At 51.2% G+C, this 16396-nt stretch overlaps 4 protein-coding genes across 4 annotated transcripts; 3 read left to right on the plus strand and 1 right to left on the minus strand.

Annotated features, from left to right (window-relative positions):
* Positions 1–215: 215 nt before the first annotated feature.
* Positions 216–2140, plus strand: COL26b_001423 (uncharacterized protein; the record flags this gene model as incomplete). The annotated part of the gene is made up of 5 exons (XM_053174373.1): positions 216–383; positions 439–520; positions 573–905; positions 956–1123; positions 1176–2140. 5 exons carry the CDS (start codon positions 216–218, stop codon positions 2138–2140), a joined length of 1716 nt encoding a protein of 571 aa, XP_053041683.1.
* A 4678-nt stretch (positions 2141–6818) lies between these two features.
* On the plus strand, positions 6819–7623 carry COL26b_001424 (uncharacterized protein; the record flags this gene model as incomplete). The annotated part of the gene is made up of 2 exons (XM_053174374.1): positions 6819–7393; positions 7479–7623. 2 exons carry the CDS (start codon positions 6819–6821, stop codon positions 7621–7623), a joined length of 720 nt encoding a protein of 239 aa, XP_053041684.1.
* A 3574-nt stretch (positions 7624–11197) lies between these two features.
* Positions 11198–13388, plus strand: COL26b_001425 (uncharacterized protein; the record flags this gene model as incomplete). The annotated part of the gene is made up of 10 exons (XM_053174375.1): positions 11198–11288; positions 11339–11388; positions 11447–11581; positions 11640–11760; positions 11817–11889; positions 11944–12064; positions 12118–12372; positions 12436–12521; positions 12583–12686; positions 12739–13388. The coding sequence occupies 10 exons, from the start codon at positions 11198–11200 to the stop codon at positions 13386–13388; spliced, it is 1686 nt and encodes a 561-aa protein (XP_053041685.1).
* A 352-nt stretch (positions 13389–13740) lies between these two features.
* On the minus strand, positions 13741–14884 carry COL26b_001426 (uncharacterized protein; the record flags this gene model as incomplete). Its single annotated transcript, XM_053174376.1, has 2 exons — positions 13741–14456; positions 14515–14884. 2 exons carry the CDS (start codon positions 14882–14884, stop codon positions 13741–13743), a joined length of 1086 nt encoding a protein of 361 aa, XP_053041686.1.
* Positions 14885–16396: the final 1512 nt, after the last annotated feature.

Raw genomic sequence — 16396 nt, forward strand, 5'->3', positions numbered from 1 at the left:
TCAATCAATCCTCGACGCTTGCCACATATCCAGCACCGGTGGTTTTCGTCAATGGAAGGAAACACAAGGGCTGTATAAGACTTCGAGCACGGCCTCGAGGCGCATACTCCATCTACATCATCTAGCACATGTTCGGCGTTCGTTCTCAAGTCCATCGAAATCCGTTCCTGCAACTGCGAGCTGGCTCCCGCATAACGACATCCCGATATCCCATCATGGATATCTCCAAGAACGAGTCCGTTCGCGAGTTCGAACGGATGGACACCTTGGAGAAGTACATCGAGAATGACAGAGACGATTCCGATTCGATTCGATCCGAAGCTCTCGGAGATGATCTGCCTCCCGGTTACTTCTGGTCCCCTCGGTTCCTGGGTGCAATGGCGGTTGGTCAAACGTGCTGTTGGAAGAGGGGCTCAGCGGTCGCTGACATCACAATAGGGTTTCTGTCTCTCTGCACTATCGGCATACATCTTCCTGATCCTGCCGACCAACGTCTTGACATTTATCAACGCCGATATTGGTGAGAACATCATCTTGTTGTTCATTTTGCTACGTTATACTTATCGATTCAGGCCCGAGTCCATATATCTCTTGGGTCAACATTGCCCGAACGCTCTCCCTCTCCTTTACTTACACCATTCTTGGCCGCCTGTCCGATCTCTTCGGTCGACGATGGTTCTTTATCGGCGGCAATTGCGTCGCTATTGTAGGCATCATTGTTTGCGCCGTCGCGCAAAATGTCAACACCCTCATCGTCGGCGCAGCGATCTACGGGTTGGGAGAGACGGTGCAGCTGAGCTTTAACGTTGCGGTTGGCGAACTGGTTCCCAACAAGTACCGACCCATGGTTCTTTCCTGCATTTTCGCAACGAATGCGCCCATCGCCACCTTTGGCCCCATCATCGGTAAGTCTGGCATTTGAACGACTGCAACATCATGTCTAATTCAACGGCAGCTCGCAAGTTCGTCGAAAACCCCAAGCTGAGTTGGAGATGGTGTTTCTACATCAACATCATCGCCGTTGGCCTTGCCATCGTCCTCTTGTATCTGTTTTACCACCCGCCAACATTTGAACTCCTTCACGACCGAAAGACCAAGGGACAGCTGCTCAAAGAGCTTGATTGTAAGTCCATCACGTTGCACTCTGTCTGACCCGCCGCTCACCCCTGACGAAGATCTCGGAATTTTCTTGTGGACCGCCGGCTTGACCCTACTCTTGATGGGTGTCTCTTGGGGTGGAGTCATGTTCCCCTGGGACTCCGCAGCAACCATCTCGAGCTTGGTTATTGGTGTCGGCCTGCTTGTTGCGCTCTTCTGCTGGGAAGCATTCGCGAACCTCACATATCCTGCCATTCCCGTCAAGTTCTTTGCCAACCGTGGCTTCATGGCTCTCGTCTGCTGCGCAACGGTTGCCAGCATGTTCTACTACTCGGCCGTCCTCCTCTGGCCTCAGCAGGTTCAGGCCTTGTACACGACGGATATCAACTATGGTGGCTGGCTCTCTTCTACAGTAGCGAGCTCGACTGCACTTGGCCAGGTATGTGCCGGTGCAATCGTCAAGTGGGGAGGAAACGTCCGATACTGGATCATCTTCTCGACCTTCGCCATGGTTGGCTTCGTCGGCGCTCTCGCCTCTTTGACTCCTGAGACATTGAATACAGGTATCGCTCTCACGATTTTGGGCCCTTTCTTCGTCGGTTTCATCGAACTCGCGTCACTCGCTTTGGCGCCCCTTTTCTGCAAGCCCGCAGACATCGGTCTGGCCTCGGGTCTGCTGGCATCCATCCGTTCCGCGGGAGGTTCTATCGCCGTTGCTGTTTACACCTCGATCTTGTCCAACCGCCTCGCCACCACCATCCCCGCGGCAATCACCCAGCCAGCTACTGCTGCAGGATTCCCCGCCAGCCAGATTCCCGCGCTTGCAAAGGCAATTCAAGGCAACAAGTTGAAGACCTTCCCAGGCTTGAGCACGGCTGTCAAGGAAGCCGTCTCAAAGGTCCTGCCTACTGCCTACTCCAACGCATTTGAGACCGTCTATCTCGCTAGTTTGGGTTTCGGAGCCATCGCCATTGTCGGCTGCTTGTTCTCGATGGATGCCCAGAAGCACCTGACCAACAAGGTCGAGCGTCGCATGAGGTGATAGGAAGAGTAGTTGGGCTTCACGGGAAGCCAAGAGGAGGGGGTTATTGCAGCGAATCGACGATCGCTGAAGGTGTGTGGGAACAAGTGTCGCTTTGATAGCAGACTTTGGAGTGTTTCGATCATATCATAGCAAGCAGCCAGCGAGTTGTTTAGTCCCTGTTTGTTCTCTGGAGCACATCAATCAAACTGGCCCAAATGCCACTTCAGAAGCCCACGAGACTGAGAGGTTTCTCAGTTTTCACAAACAAAAATCGTGGCGTAAACAGTGACATCCTCCCTACTGTGCGAGTGGCTGACCCCGCAGCAAACCCTGGCCCGGATGTCTTGTTTCTCTAGGGTACCCCAACACGACTTGCGCATCGTTTCTACCTCGCTCGGGAAGACGCATCCTCTTCCTTTGTCAATTAGACCTCTTATCACCAATTTCGAAAACACATTATGCCTCGACGGCCATCTATGTCGGCCTCCGTTCAGTCGGCCACGTCTCCCTCCTCGGTGGGCTCGTCGACGGTCCAGGAAAGTTCTGGGATGACACAGCAGGATATCGAACTGCAGAAGAAGCGGGCCAGAGACAGGAAATCGCAGCAAGCCATGCGTGATCGCAACAAGTGGACGATACAGAAATTAAACGACCAAATCGCCTACTTGAATTCTGCAATGGAAGAGAGGAGCCAAGATGTCGCCATGCTTCAAACACGAATTGGGGTTCTCGAGAGCGAGAACGCACAGCTTAGAGCACAGAATGCTGCACTGCAGCTGAGTCTTATGGGACGAAATGATAACTCTGGACCCGGCGATGACTCCTTCGTCTTTGAAAGACGGCTTTCTGATAGTCCATGGGAGCTACCTTCCCGGAATACTGCGCCGGGTTGCATTGCGGACCAAGTTTTGCAGGGCTTCGTGGATTCTGTTCGATCTGACGGCATTCTCACATCGACATCCTCCTATACCCCCAAACCCAAGGTTTCCGCACTGGTGCAACAACAAGGAAGATCGGAAGATGATATCAGCAACGTTGTCGCGGACGTCGTACGGACGTATCCCGAGATAGAGACCCTCCCTAAACAGGTAGCTGTATTTCAGAATATGGCACTGCTATTAAAGGTATGCGGAATCTATGTCTAATGATTCGTTGTGAGTACAAGCTGATTCACTGCCTCAGTGGATGGTCCTCCTCGACAAGCAAAGTTGGGATCTGATGCCGTCTTGGTTGAGGCCAGTACCTGCACAGCTCACCACACCCCATGCCGCCTGGATTGATAGAATTCCTTGGTAAGTGAACTCTGTAACAGCGGTGTCGTTTGACCCAATATTGATGCTAATAATACCAGGCCTCGGGTTCGGGAGTATCTCATCGCGAATCCCGACATCACCCTCGACGACTGGGCAGCCACCTACAGCTCGAGCTTTGATGTAAGCTGGACCTACGAGCCTTCATTGGTTCTTATCACTGTGGCTACGGATGGCCCCGGGATGTCTGAAATAACTATCAACCCGGTCTACGAAGAACATCTACGGCAGCTGAAGAACTGGACGGTGGCCAACCTGTTTCGCCAACGATTTCCCGTTATAGCAGACCTCATAGATCGGGACACCCTGGAAAGCGGAGTCTGTGGTGAATTCAATACTTCATGATATTGCTAGACTGTTTGGTGCCATGTCAGCCTCATGACGAATTGAAAATTCGATCCGAGTGAAGACAAGTCAGTCGCCTATTCTCCCCCACTGAATCATCAAATTCTTCTTAGGAGATGCCCGTTTACCGACCCCACTTGGCAAAATCTGGGGTGCAGCGAAGCAGCACAGGTGGGTTCGCGGAGTTCGATAACCGGGCTGCTGGATATCGGAGTTGCAGATTGCGGGGAAACGTGCCCGAGAAGTGCGCCAGCACCTTTTATGCTTCTTGGTTTGATGGGGTCCCCAAACAGGCGACTCATTTTCACTTGAAGCGTGGAGTCACGAAAGCACAGCTGGCTATTAAGATTCGGGCGAAAGTTGACAAAGCCCGTCATGTTGAGTCGCCAGCCGCAGACATTGATGACTTCGATAAGCCAGCTAGCTCGTAGGTGCGCATCCCACTGTGTTATACGCATCATCATCCGGGTAATGGGAGACTTTGTGCAAAGATTCTGTGTCATAAAAGACGTTTGGCGTTTCTTTCAGTAGCTAAAGGCTTTTGTACATACACCTTATTCAAGGGGTGGTGGCCTCTTCGAGGAGGAGGTGGTACATGAGCTCCCTCGGTGTACAATCCTTCTCCCAAGGATTGTCCCAAGGCATCGGGTCTGTAACTCCCAGCGCTGAAAACATCTCTCTCACGTCACACAGGGTCTGCCCCATGTCACACCCAACTTCGCCTCCTTCCCAAGACTCACTGTTTACTAAACGACAACTGTTTTCGTGATCCCCATCGCATTCCCATTCAGTGAAGCTTATAGTTCTGAGGTCAGGAAACTTGCCACCCTCAACTTCTTTAGCAAACCAGACGAATTCTTCTTTGTAGCCATCGATGTAGCCACTGATTTTCAAGTGTTTCAGCGACGGTTGAAGTTCTCGCAGCAAACAATCGCTGCCAAAGCCCAATTCATCTGCAGTTATCTTCAGTGATTCTAGACTGGGGAGTTTAGTGAAGGAACGAAGGCGCATTGCCGTGTCTCCCCACCCGCCTATATCTAGCTTGAGAACTTTGAGACTCTCGCCGTGAAATGTTAAAGCCGGAAGAATATCTTCCAAGTCATCGTAATCAGTAAGCGCCCACAAGTCAAATTCTTCCAAACGCCCACAAGATTTGATCCACCTGGGAGTATCTTCGACAGGTATGACGCCTCTTCTTGCCAATTTGAGCTTTACGATGCGGCTCCAACCCATGCCCTCAAACTTCCCACAAGTGTTGATTCCATAAAAGCTTTTGATGAAAGGAGCGAGTTTCATGAGAGGGAAGATTTGATCGAGTAGAACAGGCCATGTGCCAGTCTGACTGGCAACGAAACGTAAGTCCGTCAAATTTCGCAAGCGTGTGGAAGTCTCCTTCGGAAATGGCAAGGATTTGAAGAAATGTTCCGACTTTTTGTCCGCCGTGATAGATAGTTGTCGAATATTCCGCGCCTGGAGGATTGCGATACCCGCCAGTATGGATAAGTTCTCTGTTAACGTATGCCAGTTTTCTGGCAAATCGAGGTTCAAGCTTTTGACGATGATCTGAAGTTCGGCAACATCTTCGCTTTTGATTTTCTCCTTCTTTCGGTTGATTCGCTCCCAGTCGATATTAAGGTCAAGCACATATGCGGCGATTTCAGTGTGCAAGTGCCAGTATTTCACAAGCGCTGGGAGACTTGAAGGCTGTGATCCTTTCAAAGACACATGACTCCAGATCCTAGGCTCGCACAGGACGCGGAATGTACGGCACACGCACGAGACTGGCCTCAAACTACCTCGTCTTCTGGGAATTAGCCGATGGCATCTAAGTGCATCGTGGATGATGACGATGGCACGAACACTTCAGATATAATTTGGTCTAAAATCTCGCAGGGGAGCTCTAAGACGTGGAGTCCTGCCATGGGAAATGCGAAACAGCGCTGGCGCTGCAGATTAATTGGTCATGGGTGGGCGGGCGAGTGTGGGGAGGGCATTCTTGACCTGGATGGCATCGTCGAGGTAAGAAGAATTGGCAAAATTTCTCAAGCCCACCGCGTTGGTAGGAGTTCGCCTTACCCTCCGTTGCGTTGACAGCGTCCGCCCCCAAGTTTGACCCGGAAGGGAAATTTTCCGCCAGCCTAGAAACCCCTTAAAACCGCCTAAACTTCACACTTTAATACCTCTATGCGTATACAGTGCACGTAAGTAAAAAATATATCAATCGATAGCCCTTAATTAGGTGATTATAATGATATCTTTTTCATTTACGCGCATTACGTACGCATAGAGGTATTAGTGTGCGAAGTTTAGGGCGATTTAGTGGTTTTTTAGCAAAATGCCCCTTTTTTTGCCTTTTTTCGGGCCACAAAGTCGGGGGCGGACGCTGTCAACGCAACGGAGTGTAACATGTTTAGTCAGCAACTCAACAGAACGTGACATGTCTCGTGAGGTCTTTTGATTGGGCAGCATCGTGTCATCGGCTTCTAACTACCACGCCATGTAACATGGATGGATTACTTGCCTTCGGCGGTAACCTGCAAGAATGGAAGTCAAAAGAAGGAGGAAAAGGATTGAAGTTTGATTGAGCGTAATCGTGTGATACACTCTGAAGAACATGTCCACTAATCATCTCTGTCAGGAATCGGGAGACGAGCGGCTGCAACTAAGCGCCGTGCATACGTACAAGGGTATGGGGGGCGATTTGTGGTGGACCTGATAAACTGTCGCTCCATCATGCGCATCAAACCAAGATTTTAGGTGCCGATAGACGAAAACACGATGTTCTTCGCAAGTGCTCAGTGGGAAAGAATAGTGAATGACATCCGGCTTCATTGGAAACGTAGATGCGGAACTCCGCATCCGTGGGCATCCTTTCATCGGAGCGGGGAACAGGTCGAAACCTACCGGCACACGGAAACATATTACCGGCTTCTGTAGTCGCGGACGAGCCTTTGAGTAAGATCAACTTATACAAAACAGAACCTGAAGGTGATTCAATTGCCAACTTCATGCAGGTCGCTATCATTCTACAATCTCTCATCATGACTTTCGCACAGCAATTCTCCGACAAAGTTGTCGCCATCACTGGTGGTGCCTCTGGCATAGGTCTCGCAACAGCCCATCTCCTTGCTGAGCGAGGAGCCAAACTGTCTCTCGCTGACGTCCAGGAAAAGGCTCTTCAACAAGCTCAGTCCGATATAAAGTCCAAGTACCCCGAAAGTGATGTCCTCATTTTTACTGTGGACGTCAGGAACTACGAGCAGGTTGACAAGTGGATCACAGAGACTGTGAAGCATTTTGGAAAGCTTGACGGAGCGGCAAACCTGGCCGGAATCATCCCCAACTCAATTGGTCTCAAAGGAATCGACGAGCAAGACTTTGACGAATGGGACCTCATTCTCAGTGTCAACTTGACTGGGGTCATGCATTGTCTCAAGGCTCAGCTGCGTGTCATTGAGAACACAGGAGCAATCGTCAATGCAAGCAGTATTGCTGGCCTTATTGGACGGAACAAAAACGCATCATACGTAGCCAGTAAGCATGGCGTCATGGGCTTGACGAGGAGTGCTGCAAAAGAAGTTGGGCCGAAGGGCATTAGAGTCAACGGCATCTGCCCGTGAGTCTTACCAACTTCTGTCAAAAATGAAGGTAACTAATAAAGCCAGGGGGAAAATCGATACACCAATGTCGCAGGCCTCTAGGGACATGAAGATTGTCGTCGAGCCATCTTTGAAGCGGGTCGGTCAGCCGAGGGAGGCGGCAACTGTGATCGCTTTCTTGCTCAGTGACGAGGCAAGTTACATCTCGGGTGCTGCTATCGGTGTTGATGGTGGATGGAACTGCTGAATGTGTTTATGCCGCCATAAACTCATACCTACCTCACGTAACTTCATCTGAAAGTAGTGTACGAAAGCTTTCGTTTGTATCCCATCGAGTGCTGCATGACGCCAGTACATCCAGTACCCGTAATTTCTCCAATTCTTGTCTCAGTGAATTTTGTAATTCGTAGAAAAAAAGTGTCGATCAGCTGAAATCGTATCTGATTCGCTGTACCCCGCAAAACTTTGTACTGGCGTCATGCAGCACTCGATGGGATAAGCTTCACTTGGAAATTGGGCGCACAGATTTATCTCATACGAACTGACGACACGCTTCTTTCGAAAGTTCTTGTGTCTTTGAGAAAGACTGAAATTAAAATCCACGCGTGCTTGAATTCATTCACAACATGGCTCTAGTCTGGTGTATCCTCTTCGCGATAGCTGCGAGCTCGCTCCTGACTAACTTGCCTGAGTTATTCTTCGGAAGTGACTCTAGACAATGCAGTCCTCCTCTCAACCTTTTGTAAGGGGCCACACGCTCCTCCAAATATATTCTTATCTCATCCAACGTTTTTGAATAGTCCACCTTTGCTGTCGAAGATGGCAAGCAGACAAACCCAATTGGAACCTCTTCGCCATCACCGTCCCATGCTATTCCACATACCCCCGCATCCATGACCAATGGGTGAGAAAGTAGTATAGCTTCCAACTCCGCCGGTGCAATCTGGTTCCCTTTATATTTGATCAGTTCTTTCTTCCTTCCAGTCAACCAAAAGTACCCATCTTCATCAACTTTGACAACATCTCCAGTACATAGCCATCCGTCTCTAAAGGCCGAGGCAGTTTCTGTCGGGTTGTTCTTATACTCCATAAAGACTGTCGGCCCTTTGACCAGACACTCGCCTTCGATGCCTATTGGTACGTCATTGAAGTGGTCATCTACCACGCGAACGGTTACTCCAGCGGCAGGCTTGCCAACACTAGATCCCTTTTGTCCGTTTCTTGTATGTCTGAGAAGGGTGATCGTGGCCTCGCTCATTCCATAGCCGTTGAGAACATTGGTTTCGGGTCCAAGAAGCCGCTTCAGCCCCTTCACCGTAGCATCGGATAGTGGGGCACCGGAGCACATGACGGTATGCACCGAGGACAGATCAAGGTCCCTTATGGCTGTGTCCTTCACCATTCGTACTGCTGCTGCCGGAACCAGTCTCAATACCGTCGCCTTCAGTTCGGAGCACCTTCGGAGGTACGGCAGGTACTCGAATTTCCTCATTGGCTGGACATGATTTCCTACCCAAGCCGGCAATAAAACTCCAGACACAATGCCGTATATGTGCGCGAAGGACGGAAAGAAAGCTTCTCTCATGTAGGCATTGTGCGTGAAAGGATTCGTGACCCGGAGTGTGAGGAGATACGCGATAAGGTTATGGTGAGAGAAGACAACACCCTTTGGCTTGCCCGACGTCCCAGAACTGAAGCACATCCCTGCAGGGATCTTCCGATTGTCTCGCCTGGAAAGATCGAAAGGCTGTATGGGGCTTTCTTTTGAAGACCTGAAGTCCAAGGGAAACTGTTACCGTAAGTAATCTTGCCAGATATCTTGTCGTGGCAGGGCACTTCATACCCTAGGGTAGTCATCTTGCTTTCGAGCATTGCTCTCATTACCAACAACGAGCAGTCTTGGAGTTGTGCTCAACTTCAGTTGCTTCAAGGCTTCTAGGGCCTTGGGCAACAGCTCGTCGTCGACTGCGATTATGCTCGGTTGAGCCACAGTAAAGTAGTGAGTCAGCTCATGTGCAGTTGCCATGGAGTTGATGCCACTGAAAATTCATCAGAGCTGAAGTTCGAATTGAAATTACGACATACACTCACCAGAAACATCCACCAGCCCACAAGATTGCGTGAGCCAGAGCTACCCACGAAATAGAGTTCGGGGCGAAGATGCAGACCACATCTCCTTCTTGAAGCCCGAACCGTGATATGAAAGTGGAGGAATCTCGTGCTGCATTAAACCGAAGCTCTTGAAGCGTCAGAGTCTGCTGTTGGTCGTCGAAATCGCTCAAGATTTTCTGGTCTGGGGGCACGTCATCTGGGTTGCTGCTGAGGAGGAACTGCGAAACTGAAACGTCCAATGGAACAGAAGGTGCTGGGTAAGGTGAGTGGTACATTGCGGTCCAGATACAACTTCGAGGGCTATGGTCTACGTAAAAGAACCAGAACTGCCCAAATCTCGAGGCAGTTTGTTTTATCAAGATGAGAGTTGACCTCAATCAGGTACTAGTAGGTATGCTCTGAACACTTTAATGAATCATTGGTGCGACAACATGCGCTATGAATACCATTTGCCGTGTCATCTGTGCAGCGCCTCAGCGAACACCGTCGCTGTAGCTTTAGCGGACACGGTGCAGCCACCTTGAAACCAACGGTTCTGGTTTTCCGGCCTTTGTCACTGGCATCCGATGCAAATTCAATGGAAAATTCCGGAGTGTATCCTGTCTATGCAAACACGTATCGATCATGGTTCCCCTTGCACAGTCACTGTGCGTACGTGTTTCTTCTCTCGATCGCATGCATTTCGCTTCGGTCCGGAGAACCGATTTCGATTTGGGCAGGGCCAAGATACATGGTAGAGAGATCCTTTCAAACCGAAATTCATAGTATCGAGAAGCGCTCGTATATAGTGTGTTGAAATCAGGTAAGAAGGGCTTCCTATTGAGCGTTTTGGCACGCATTGCCTTCCTTCATGGGATCATTGTAATCGAAGTTGTTCGCTTGGGAGACGATTAGTGAGCATCGAAATCGTGTGCAACTTTTGAGGTTCAAAAGGATGGGTAAAACGACTTCTCCAAGAGCACAACTTCTGCCCGAGAGCAGTCGCTGTTAATTTATCACAAGTTGGACAGAAAGACATGTTACGTATTTTGATTGGGGACTGATAGCGATTTTTTAAGTCTTGGCAATTCGCGGAACTCGTACCCATGTCAGAACACACGGCTGGAAGCAAAACACGACCTATCGTACCCAGAAACATTATGTCTAGTGGGACGCCGAGCTCCAAAAAGACCATCTAGCTGCAGCTAGTCTTGGTAATAGCTTTCGTCGCAACATTCACCGTTTCCCAAGCGTCCCGATGTTGCATTCGGTTTCCAACGGACAGCACCTCTGCTTATCTGGGAAAAGCTTGGCTTTCTTGGCTTGGCTAGCAAAAGTCTTGTCTCCTTCCAAATTCATCTTAAGTCACGCATTATGGTCTCGCCGAACGCGGGGTAGTAGTCCAGCCATGCGTGAAAAACCAGCATGAAGGACAATTAGAAGCTTGGTGCCTGGATGATCGGGTGGCTTTTTCGGCCTGGTCCCGGGGTCCAGCATACGCCGGGACTCGCCAAGAAGTTTGTTTCCTGCCTTTCTGGGACCTGACGGGGACGTCGGAGGGTTGATAGATTTCAGTGATGTCACGTAGAAGCATGGCGGACAGATAAATACAATGGTCATGTCGCATTCATAGATCTCGCTGCGCAGTAGAACGCAGCCCTGACAACGTGCGACTCACTTGCGTTGATTCCTAAAGGAGCCAAGAAGTGCAATCGTCAAATCAGCACACCATGCGTCTGAACTCCATCACCAGTGCAGCGATCTTCACCGCTGTTGCTGTCCAGGCAAGGGAGCTCCCGAAGGATGAAGCTCGCGCTGCTGGTGTGTTCTCCTCCCGAGGAGCCATTCAAACCACTTGCTAATTGTTCCAGAGCTCTATGACTCGGGTGTGATTCACGAGAGACTCATGGCCAGGAAGATTGTATGTACACAATTCAGAAAGTATCTGTGATCGGGCCAAGTCTAATGATGATATCTAGTCCCATTGGGAAGCCGAAGAAGCCGTGGGTCTCATGAACTCATCTCAGTGGCCCAGACTTGGTTACACCAAGTGTGTTGATGGTTACGCTGAGGCCATCCCCGACAGCCCTCTGCACAAGTTCAAGTGCAAGAATGTAAGTTGGGAGTTGTGACAAGCTCGCAAACCATCGCTCATGGCTGCGTTCTCCCTAGATGGACCTCTACGACTTCATCAACCACGCGACGCTTGGGTCTCCGAACACCGACTACCGTGGTAAGAGCGGCAGCTCTTCATGGGGTTGGACCGACCCTGACTCTGGTCGCGAGTTTATTGGTAAACATTGAAAACACTGATACGATATCCCACGGACACTGACCGTGATTATTTAGTCAGCGGTATGTTCGATGGATGTGCCTTCATCGAGATCTTGCCAGAGGGAAAGATGCTGAACCTCGGTTTCCTGTGAGTTCAAGAATGATTACAATGACATCGCAGGATTCTACTGACTCAATGCAGTCCGACCTATTCTCCTGTGGGCGACAGAGCTTACTGGCATGAGATCCGGCCCTACAAGAACTACATGCTTATTGGCAGCGAGCTTGAGGGCCACGGCATCCAGATCTTTGACATGACAAAGGTGAGAGCGAAACAAGACCAAAAGGATTAACATTCGCCTAACTTGATAACTAGCTCCTCGACATCGATCCATCTGAAGCCCCTGTCCTCTTTTCGAATGACAAGGATCTTACCGGTCACTTCATTGAGACGCTTCCCTTGGGACGTAGCCACAATGTTGTTGTCAACGAAGAGGCTAACTATGCCGTTGCTGTTGGCGTTCAACCGCGCAACGTGAGCTGCATGGGAGGTCTTTACTTCTTCAGCCTGGAAGACCCCAGCAACCCTGTTGCACTCGGATGCGATGGACAAGATGGCTACGTTCACGATGTAGGTCTTTGGAGCAGCGAACTGCGTAAGCGCTTTAGGTCATGACTGACATTTCTCGTTCAGGCTCAATGTCTTATCTACCGTGGCCCCGATTCCAAGTACTTCGGGCGGGATATTTGCTATGGATACAACGAAGACACTTTGACTATGTAAGTTGTCATGGAGAAGAATGATTCATGTCTCCACCAGTCCTAATTTGGCTCCTCCTAGCTACGATGTCTCCGACAAGAAGGACTCCAAGATCATCTCTCGCACATCTTATGAGGGCGCCACCTTCACTCACCAGGGCTGGGTCAATGACGTTAACTGGCAAGGTATGTACCAACTACTGAATCGCCTAGACTGAAACGGTACTGATGGTTCCAGAATGGCTCTTCATGGATGACGAGTACGACGAAGACGAGCTCGCTGGTCCGGCTGCGGATGGATACCCAGTCACGTACATCTGGGACATCTCGAGTCTCGAAAAGCCTCTTCAAAAAGGACTGTTCAAGCACAACGTCAAGGGAATCGATCACAACCAGTACGTTGTCGGTGACCTCCTTGTGCAATCAAACTATGGCGCAGGTGTTCGGGTCTGGGACATCTCCTCGGTCCCCGACGATCCCACCGGCAACAGCGTATGCGAGATCGCCTATTTCGACATCTACCCCGAGGATGATTCTTTACCCGGAGGTGGAGCTATTCAGTTCTCTGGAACATGGTCTTCGTACGCGTATTTCAAATCGGGCTTCATTTTCGTCAACACCATTGAGCGCGGTGCTTACCTTGTGAAAATGACAAAGAAGGAGGCATGCAAGCCCAAGACTTGCAACGCAGACAACTGCCTGCGCGCTCTCAGGGCATCTAGTATCCCTGGTCGGCTGGAGGAGTCTCAGGAATTGTGCGGCGAGTTCACAAAGACCGTCATCGCTGATGTGTCGGTGGTGCCTGCATACGCTGCTGAGGCTTGCCCGACGAATGTGATTTCGAGGGTTAGCTCAGCTTGCTCATGCCTGCCAACACCGACTGCTTGAACCCTGAAACTGGAGGTCACATCGAAATGAAGTAGAAAAATACTTTCGCAAATGGCGACCAGAAGTGCAGGAGGCCAAGTGTCTACACTTGGAGACCAATGATGTAGCAAGTCAAGGTTGACAGAGAAGATGAAAGTTCGCGTATTTGCAAGAACATTTGATTTTGTGGATATAATGTTTATACAAGAGTCAAAGTGTGTACATGTACCAAAGACAAACAAACAACGCCGATCTAAATGCTATTCCTTGACAACCCATTGCAATCAACCCCAGTGTCCAATTGCTTCCATCGCTTATGCATGTCCAAATTCCCAATCGATCAATTTTGCTCAACCATCAAGAGATGGAGCGCTTAGGAAGGGGGAGCAGTGCCGTTGGGGGGGCTGCCGCCGGCACCACCGCCGCCGGAGTTGGAGTTCTCGACACCGCCGGACTCGTAGCGGAAGGCGGCGGGGGTGACGGTCTGAGACAGGGTGGTGTTGATGCCGAAGGCCATCCAAGCAAAGAGGCCGTCAGTGACGCTATCGCCGAGGAGAGTGTACTCCATCATGGGGTCAACACCGTCGGTGGCGGTCTCCTCGGAAAGGATGGAGTCGTCGGCGTTGGTGGTGAGCTCCTGGGTGTTGGTGTTGTAGGGGGCGAAGGCCTCGACGGCGGAGATGAGGTCCTGGTCGAAGAAGGTCTGGCCGACGTGGGAAGCGGTGATCTCGTTGCCGAGGGTGCCGTTGGAGTAGAGGGTGGCGTTGTGGTGGACCATCAAGTGGATGTGGGTGGCACGGGAGGTGTAGTGGCCGGGGAAGATGGACTCGAACTGAGCAACACCATCCTCATCGGTGGGCTGGATGCCGCGGAGCCAGGTCTTGTCGATGTTGGTCTCGTCGGAGGAGTCGCCGTTACCGCTGGCGACGATGCCGGAGTAGACACCAGTGGAGTTGCAGTGCCACATCTCAAGGTAGACATTGGGGACAGGCTCGCAAGTGTCGACGTCGATGACCTGGTAGTCGAGGACAATGTCGACACCCTCCTGCTCCTCGATGATGTTGCGGCGGACAGACTCGCCAGAGACGTCTGGTAAAAGTGTTAGTATGGAGTGATGATTGTGGAACGCCCGAGTGAGTGTGCTTACAGTAAGGACCCTGGGTAACCTCAGGGGTAAGAACGCAGGAGTTGTTGCCGGAGAAGAGAGTGGCGGCGTCGGTCTCGAGGGTGTAGCCAAGAGCAGTCTGGTTGTGGGACTCGGCGAGGACGGTAGCGGCGTCGCGCTTCTTCAGGCTGCGCTTCTGGCGGGCCTTCTCGACCTGGGCGGAGCGACGGGCGACGTTGCGGGCAGTGACGCCGCGAGCCTTAAGCTTATCAGCGCAGTGAGCCAAGCTGGCGCGCTTGACGTTGCCGAGGAAAGCGCGGCGCTCGGCGATCTCTTCGGTGAGGTCGTGGCCGGGGTGGGCAATGGCGCCGGAGAGGAGGGCCAAGCCGGAGGCGACGGTGGAAAAGCGCATGTTGGCTGTTTGTGACTGGAGTGTTGATGAAAAGAAAGTTGCTTATTCGACTTGATGTGAACAAGAGGATGAGTTGGAAGTGAAAGCGAGAGGTAGATGGTTGTGGAGTGAAGGTGATGCTGATGAGGATCTTCTTTTTGGTTCTGGAGGGAATCGAGCTTGGGTTATTATACTCAATGAGATGACATCCAAATCAGAGCCATCCCCCACGAACCGCCTCAGTGCCATGATGGGAGTTCGTCGCATGAGTCCAACAGTGGAGCTCAACCCATCACAGCCATCACAATTAGCCTCCGCCATTGACTCGGGAGACGTGTACGGTGGCTCCGGAGGGCCTCGATTGCGTGGGCTTCCGCCGTGATGGTAGAGCTAGCGTCCAATGCTTCGCCCCTGTCCCGGGCCAGCAACGTCAACTTTCTTTACCCGGCGTAAGGTAGGGACCGTGGTACCGGGGAGACAGAGCCTCGGCCGGTGGAGCCCTTAGACGAAGACGACGACGACGTTGCCCCCTTTGCCAAATTGGCCCCCTTACTCTGTTTGGCGCAAAAGCCATCAACACCTAGATTCAACGTCTTGGCACGGGGCTAAGGGCGTCGTGGACGGCCGACTGGCGAATGGCGGGTTGTGCATAACAAATCCACCCCGGACACCGGCCTCCACATAGGCTAATTTTCTCTCGATCATATCCCGGCAGGGCGAGGAGCGGAGGGCTCCGCGAGCCAGACCAAGCATCCGGATGTGGCCCTACACGCAAGCCTTCCGTCAAGAGTGGAGTCGGGGCCGCCGTTTAAGCCTCCTTTTGAACGGGATGGCATCCCACATGCCGAAACAAAGCCCACTTGGATGGCTTTGGCTTGTTGGTGAGGACGCGTTCACAGACCCGAATTGGCCAATCACGCCCGGTTTGTTGTTTAACTGATGCTGTAAAAATAGACTACCGAGCGGGAAGGCCAGCACACGTTTGCTGCGCAGTGGCTTCGGGAAGTTTTCTAAACTCTCAGGGATGCAGATACCTGTGCCTCCTTACAACAACATCCCGTGAACCTGCGGGGTTTGGCTCTACCGCGACCAACCACAATCTTCATTAATGAATTGGTTTATCATGAGAGGTTGCTACGTTGTTTACTACACCGTAGCCGAGAATTGACATAGTAGGACTGAGCCGAGGCTTCTTACCTGTAGGGCATGCTTTAGGCGTCTATCGCCGACGGACGTAAAAAGTGGCTCAGCTCGGGATGCGGGGGTGCTGCTGCGCGTCCCTGGGCCTAGTGATATCACATCTATTGGATTGTGTGATTCGGAGTCGCCTTGCTCTTGGCTTCCGAGTTCATCAATTTGAGATATTGTACCTGGCTGAGAAAGAAGAAAATTCTTCGTTTAGAACTTGTCCAGTGATACGGGTGCATCCGTGATCGGTTGGTCTGAACTTCTACGATCTTGAGACGGTGACAGGATGAGATCGAAACGCATCAAAGATCTTGTTTCGTCCGATTGTCTGATGGCCATCAAGTG

The sequence above is a fragment of the Colletotrichum chrysophilum genome (assembly GCF_026319265.1).
Source record: "Colletotrichum chrysophilum strain AFK26 chromosome Unknown scaffold_6, whole genome shotgun sequence".
NCBI lineage: Eukaryota > Fungi > Ascomycota > Sordariomycetes > Glomerellales > Glomerellaceae > Colletotrichum > Colletotrichum chrysophilum.